This window comes from Balaenoptera acutorostrata, chromosome 6 (genome assembly GCF_949987535.1).
Source record: "Balaenoptera acutorostrata chromosome 6, mBalAcu1.1, whole genome shotgun sequence".
NCBI classification, from domain to species: Eukaryota; Metazoa; Chordata; class Mammalia; order Artiodactyla; family Balaenopteridae; genus Balaenoptera; species Balaenoptera acutorostrata.
The window spans coordinates 118,686,868-118,694,050 of record NC_080069.1 but is presented as its reverse complement, the minus strand read 5'-3'; the positions used below and the strand labels follow the sequence as shown (position 1 = coordinate 118,694,050).

At 61.4% G+C, this 7,183-nt stretch overlaps 1 protein-coding gene across 1 annotated transcript in view; it reads right to left on the bottom strand.

The window, feature by feature from the left end:
• Positions 1-474: 474 nt before the first annotated feature.
• PTPA (protein phosphatase 2 phosphatase activator) overlaps positions 475-7,183 on the bottom strand; it is a 28,064-nt gene continuing 21,355 nt past the window's right edge. Inside the window, exons 9-10 of the mRNA XM_057547798.1 lie at positions 5,931-6,038; positions 475-1,922 (exon numbers count right to left, since the gene is read on the bottom strand). Of these exons, the coding sequence (XP_057403781.1) occupies positions 1,845-1,922; positions 5,931-6,038 (186 nt within the window). The 3' untranslated portion in view covers positions 475-1,844. The remainder of the gene's footprint in view (positions 1,923-5,930; positions 6,039-7,183) is intronic.

Below are 7,183 nucleotides of genomic sequence, written 5' to 3'. Positions count from 1 at the left end.
GAGAGCACAGGGCACCCCCTTAAAAACTGCAGGGGCACAGTTCACAGCCAGGCCCAGTCCAATGGCTCCCCAGGCCAGTTCGGGGCTGACCCAGGGGTTCAGAAAGGCTGCCTTGATCAGGAAACAGCCGCAGCGACCGCGGAGCATTTGCTATGTGCCAGGCCCTGCGCTGAGGACGTCGTACCCCTCATCTTCTCCTGGCAATCACCCTGTGAGTATCCCCATTTTATAGATGAGGAAGCTGAGGCTCAGAGAGATTCAGGAACTTACCTAAGACCCTGCAGCTGAGGGTGGAGACAACCAGGATTTGAACCCGGGTCTCCACTTCGAGCCCGCCCAGGCAACCCAGACCCCAGCTGGACCAGCTCAAGCCCCAGATTCCGTGGCCCAAGGGAAGGGGACTTAATGGGGGACAAACTGTCACGTGGAGAAGGAACAATCATGTGGCATGAAAAGACACACCTCACACAGGTGACAGGTGTAAACAGAGGCTTTAATCTGAAGAGCAATGAAGGCGCCAAGGGCTGGGGGCCCCAGGGGGCCCAGGGAAGGAGGGGCCAGGAAGCTGCCGGCTGGACCCTGGGAGGGAGGGAAGGAGGGAGGGAGGGAGGGACTGAGCCTTTCCTAGGAAAACTATTTCTGTGACTCTTGCAGCTCCTGTCCCAGCCTCTGCCCAGGCCGTCGGCCTAGACCTGAAGGCCAAGCCCCTGAATTGTGCTTCTCGGGTGCTCCCCCTTCCCAAAGGCTGTGTGGACCCAGATACGGGGAGGGGGCAGTGGAGATGGGCCGACCTGGGCTTGGGCAGGGGAGAGTCTGCGAGACCCAGGCCTGGAAGCAACCCCCCGAAGAAAATTCTGGAACTGGCCTGCTGCTCCCAGCACCCCCTCACCCCCCAGGTGGGCCTGCCCGGCCCAGCCCCTGCCCGTCCTCAGAGCTCATTCTGGAACTCCAGCAGGCGAGCCCGGGGAGGTGGGAGGACGAAGGGGGTGGGCTGCTGTTTCCGGAGCCCTCCCGCGGCCCACTCACCCACCGCCCAGCTAGAGGGGCAGAAGCAGCGGCAGTGAGGGACGTGAGAATGAGGAGAGGAGCCCAGGTTGTCCACGGCCACACTGGCCCCGAGCCCGCCCCGCTTCCTTCAACCCCCTCCCAGCCAGGGAGAGCTTTGGAAAGGCAGGCCTCACCCAATCCGCTGGTGAGCAAGCCCTGCCGGCGCCCTCCAGAGGCTACCCTTGAACCAAAAGCCAAAGAGCAGAAAAGCAAGGATGAGGCACTGGACACAGGTGCCCACAGGCCCAGGGGGCAGCCGTGAGGAGGAGCTGGGAGGGTCACCGGTCAGCACAGCCAAGGCTTCTCCCTTCCCGACGCCCCCCCCCAACAGGCTGGCTGCCAGCCTCAGCCTCCAGCCCTCAGGACACCCAGACGCCCACCCAAACAGAGCTCGGGAAATTGACCCACGCCCTGGGGAGCAGCTGCTCCAACCCCTAGAAAGACAACCTGGGAAGGGAAAGCAACGCAGCAGCAGAGTGCCTCCCCTCCCCACAGCGGCCCAGAACAGCCTGGTCTCAAATGGGACTGAACAGGGAGGAGGAGCAGGAGCCCAGGGCGGGAGTGGGGCCCAGGGACCCTGCGCCAGCCCCTCTCTCCTTGCCTGTCCGCCACAGGGGAAGTCAGGAAACTGGCCACACTTTGGTCACTTCTCCCAACTTGGGTCCTTCAGCTTTATGCCCTGAGCCTCCCTCAACCCCACGCTCACCACCCACCCCAGTAAACAGCCTCTCATCAAACAGAAAGAACAGAGGGAGGGGGTGGGGAGGGGGCACAGCTGGGGTGGGGGAGGGCAGGCACTAGCACGATGTGACGGGTTGGATGGGCAACAGGCTGCCGAACTTGAAGTGCTGGATCACCGGGAACTTCTCCAGGCACTGCGAGGAGGAGGGAGCAGAGAAGAGAGGTGAGGGCCGCACTGCACCCCTGCCAAGGCCTGCTCAGCCTCTCGGGCCTCCGAGGGACGAGGGACCCCTGGACGACTCCGGAGGCCCGGAGCAGTGCAGTTCCAGCAGACACCCAGGGCCCAGGAAGCGGCCAGGCCTTTGGGGGAGGGCAGAGCTTCCGACCCATTCCTGCTCACCCCCTCCCATCCAAAGAACCCCCCCACTCCACGACAATCAGGTCAGGTCCAGCAAATAACTAGAATGAGAGTGAGTGAGAGGGACCAAGGGAGAGGGGGAGGGAGAGAAGGCAGCCTAACCCCACGAGGCAGGAGCCAAGAAGAGAGGCAGCCAAGTGACATCACTTGGCCCAGGGGGACAAGCTGGGGACCAGAGGTGAAAAGAACCCTCCAGATCATGGGGGTTCTCCCAGCCCTGGAAAAGAGGTGTGGGGATACTGCAACCCAAGCCTGAGAAGGGTCCAAGGCCCATTTTCCCAATGTTCAGTTCTCTAGACTGAAAAAGGCATCTTGGCACTTCAGAGTGAGACAATAAGAACCAGCTGACAGCCGCCCCACCCCCAGGGCAATTCCCAGCAGCCCCGTGTGGGGCAGAGAACAAGAGCACTGTGCAGGGGGATGGCCGAGCAGGGGATGGCGCTGCTCCCTCAACCCAGCCCAGCCAGGGCCTCAGCCCCAGGGCTCTGGCAGAGAAGGGGAGACAGAGAGAAGCAGGGCCGACCAAGAAGCTGGCCTGGCCCCCAGGCAGCCGGACCCCAGACCCACACAGCACAGGACCGGGAAGGTGAGGGGGCCCCAGCTCCCAGCCCCCTGCACCAGCCCTGCCACGCCTGCCCACCACACAGGCAGCAGCCCCGCACATGTGAAGAAGGATCTGCCTCCTCTCAGACCTCTGGCCACAGAAACAGGCAGAATGTGCACCTCCTGGCTGGGGTGGAACAAGACTTACGGCCTCCGAGAGGGTGAGCGTTCCATCCTGTGACTGTGCTCTCCTCCCACTAACTCGGAGGAATAAAGGCACGCCAGCGCTGCCCCGGGTTCCCTCACCTCAACAAGCAGCCGCAGAGGTGAGGAGGTCTCTGCCCAGCTGTGTGTGTGTGGGGGGGGGGAGTGTGTGTGTGTGTGCGTGCGTGTGTGTGTCAGAGTGGGGGGTGGGCCACAAGGCCTGAAGGGGGACCAGGAGGTGAGCAGAAAGGGAAATCTACGATGGAAGGATGGGGAACCAAGCTCTGTGTGGGAGCAGAGCTCCAGGCCACAGCCAGGCTCCTGGGCCTGGGGCACAGAAAGTGGGGAGCAGGCAGCTGGGGGTCGGGGGGAGGGAAGAGCAGCAGATCCAGGCCAGAAGAAAAGGCAGCTGCCATTGTGCTTATGTCATGGAGGAAGTGGTGGGAGTTTGTCAAAGGGGGGCCCCCCCCAGGGTCCTGGAATTCCACAAAGGGTCAAAGGTCAACCTGCTTCTAGCTTTCAGGCCTGAGAAGCTGCAAAGGCAAGAGGCTTAGGGGGAGGGCGCAGGGGCAGAGGTTCTCTCCACTCCGCCCTCAGGGACCCAGAACAAGCTTCCCCAAGGCCTGGGGCTGGGGGGTGGGGGGGGCGAGGAGCTGGGCTAAAAGCAAAAGGCTGCTTGGGGCAAAGGAAGCCGGGGGCTCCAGGGTCACAGCGGAGGGAGCCTCCGGCCAGGCCTTCCTCCAGTGACCTGTGCCCCGGCGCTCCCCGTGTCCTGGACAGAGCAGCAGCTTCCGCCTCCCCATGTGCAGACCTTCCAGCTGGAGGCCCTCCCAGGTCCCAGCGACTCGGGGGGAGACGGGGCTCCCCAGGTCCTGACAGGCACTTCTGAAGGGAGCACCAGCACGGTGACAGCCCTCAGGAAAAGACAGGCCCCACCACCCACAAGGGTCCCGGAAAGCATCTGGTTCTTCAGTTCAGAAAGGCTGAACTGACAGGCAGTTTGGAGATGCAGACAGCTGGTCCCAGATCCTGATGCCAGGCCCGGTCAGGCCTCTATGGCAGCTCAGGGGACCCGCTCCCCTCCAGCAGCCGTCTCTGGCCAGGGGCTCTGGCCTTTGCTAACCCCCATCTGGACTTCAAGAATGGTGAGCCTCAAAGGTCTTCCCCAAGGACCAAGAACTGGTCTGGAAAAGCAAGTCCTTTCCTTGCTTTTCTCGGAGCAAAGAGCATATGACCACGTGACTCACAGGGACCAAAGACTAAGGGCAACTTGCTAGCAACTTACAAACGAGTGTCGCATGTCACAGAGACTTGGTGTCCCTAAACTAAAGTCAGTGAGTTCCAGCGCTGTCCTACAAAGCCGTGTGGCCGCCGCACAGCGCCCGGCAGGCTGCGTGCACCCAGGGCTGGAACTTCCCGGTTTCAGGAAGGGCGCTGGGTTGTGTGCTCGGGCCCCCCTCTGTCTGGTCCTGAGCTGCGGGTGGTCTTCAGTGGCTGACCTCTTCGTGCTCAACATCCAGAGAAACACCGACAACTGTTACACCGTGGACCGTTTTGTTTGTGTGGCCCCATCCCCATCTCTCATCTTAATCTGCTCCTCCCTCAACCTGTCAGCCAGAGTTCTTTTGCCTCTGGACAGGGCAGGTAGGGAAGGGAGGCAGCGTCTCTTCCGCCCTTAGGGGCCCAGGTCAAGATAAGTTCAGTCACTCAAGTAAGAGCCTGCAGAAAGGACGGCATTTAAGATCCCAAGCAGGAAAGACACCAAAGAGTCCCGCCTGCAGGGAGTCCCCCTCAGCACCCACTGTGGGACTGGGGCGGGCAGGGGTGTCAAGAACAACGGAACACGCAGAGGGCAGGACCCCGGGTGCTCTCCAGCAGGAGGGCCAGCATGGAGGGCCCGGCCGCGGCCGGAAGGAGCCTGCACAGCCCCAGCAAAGGCTCCTCTCAGATTAGAGAGGTATGTGGGCTGGAACCTAAACACAGGATGTGAAGTCCAGAGGAAGGGGACCGGAGGCGGAGGGGGCGGAAGGGAGAGAGAGGGCCAGGCCCGGTCAGTTCCAGAGCCTTTAACCCCTTCAGGGCCACGCAGAGGGATCCAGGCCCATTGGAAGCACTGCTACTACCACATGCACCCAACCCCCCACACCCTGCCCTCCCTGCTCCTCTGCCTCTGCTGAAGGGCCTGAGTGAGCTCTGGGTGTCAGGAGGCCACCCGAAGAACCCCCCGTCCCCAGGAGAGGGATGACCAAGGGTCAAGAAAGGCGCACCTGCAGGGCAACGCCTGAGACCACCAGCCTGAGGGTGAGAAAGAGGGGACTTTGGGACCCACTACTCCAGGTGAGGGACTTCACACCCAAGCCCTCCCCTGGCCAAGGTCAAGCAGTTCCAGGATTGGTCTGCATAAGATGTGGAAGGAGCCAGAGGAAAGCACGGGGTGGGAAGAAATGTCTTCTGCCTATTTGCCAGAAAAGAAGCCACCTCCTTGGCTGGGAAAAGGGTGACAAAGAGGACGAGCAGAGAGGGCAGGAGAGAGGGCAGCCGCCTCCCAGCACGGGGAGCTCTGGAAATCCAGACCTCTCCCTGCCTCTCTGACTGGAGAGCAGGGAGGACCACCTGAAGTGGTCATCAAAAATGCCAGCTCCCGGCCTCCCCACAAGCCCTCCCACCTGCCCAGCGATCAGACCCACCAAAGTTGGAGAGACATCACTTTGGATGATGCCTCCAAAGGATAAAACCCTTTCCCAAGCCTGTTTTCACTTTCGTGTCCCCACAGGAGACAGAGCTGAGAAGGGCCTCCAGCCATTTGACAAGTGGGAACAGAGACCCCCGAGCAGCGGGGCCTTGGCTCAGTCACAGGACAGAGCTGGGCCTCAGTCCAGTGCTTTTCCGACTGCCCATCCCACAGACAAGAGATTCTGAGGCCTCAAGCGTCAGAGGGGCTGGCCGGCAATTCAGAGGTGGATTCAGAGCAAAACAGCGGGGTGGGGGTGAGGAAGCAGCAGCCCAGGACCAAGAGTGCGGGCCGGTCCCCACTCACCTCGGCCTTATACATGCGGATGAGACCCTGGTTCACTTTGGACCAGGAGGGGACGGCGCTGATGTTCCACAGCTGGTTGGAGTGCTCTGCAAAGGGGCCTGTCTTCATCTGGAAGAAAAGAGTCCACAAGCTGGAGAGATGGGTCGCCCGGGAGCCCGTCCCCTGCTCCCCTGCAGCAAGGTTGCCGGAGCATACACATGTACACACACGCGCAAGTTGCCGGCCCGTACATATACGTGAACACACATGTGGACACACACACACACACACGCGTGCCAGAGACAGGGTCCCTCTTGGCCTGCCACAGGCAGAGCTGGAAGAGCCGAGGGAGGGGTCGGTTTGGGGGAGGGCCCAGACTAAACCCAGGCATCTGACTGCCCTCTGCATGGCAGGCAGAAGGGGAAGGAAAAGAGCGGGCAGACATGAGCCACAGGGCACCTGCAACAGATGCGGGAGGAAGGTCTGTTTAGAAAGCCAGCCTGAGCTGGCAGGGGAGCGGGGAAGGGAGGGCAGCGGCAGCGGCAGTGGCGAGGGACAGGCAGGAGCAAGGACAGCTCCGTTCCCGGTCCCTCCTCTTGGAAGAAATTCTGCGGCAAGCCCAGTGGAGCCCCCAGTGGAGCCCCCGTGATATCAGAAACCACCGCGCTGAGACGAGGAAGCTCGTGCACCTGAGTGCACCCCTCGGACAGCACAAGGCCAGCACAAGGCCAGCATGTCTGTATTTATTAACAAGCAGTTCACAATCCCCCGCCATGCAGTACCCCCCCCCGCCCCGGGCTGATAAGCAACACTGATGCTGGGGGAACGGGTCTCAGCACCCAGAGCCCCAGGTTTCAGAAGAAAGAGTTTGAAAAGCAAAGAGGCTGAGCTGGCAAGTAAAGCAGACTTGGACCTTGAGTAGGGGGAAGGTTCCAGAAGAGGCTGTGTGTGGAGGCGGGGCTGGTGGAGAGCGGTTCCAGAGAGAAGGGATGGGTCTCTATACTGGGCATCATAAGCATAAGGTCCCAGGAACACAAACCCCCCACCCTTCAGCTGTGGACTCGCCTGGGGACGCACTCTCGCAGGCCTCTCACCCCTGCAGTAAGGCAACTCTTACAAAACTGGAGGATCTAAGTCGAAAAAGCTGCCATTTTACCCTTGCCATCTCCCTCCCCTGGCCCAAGCCCCCCAAAGCCTGTCTCAACCCCAGGTTCAGTAGCAAGAACAACAGGCTCCTTCCTCGAGCAGTGAGGCCATGGCCTATGGCCCCCACA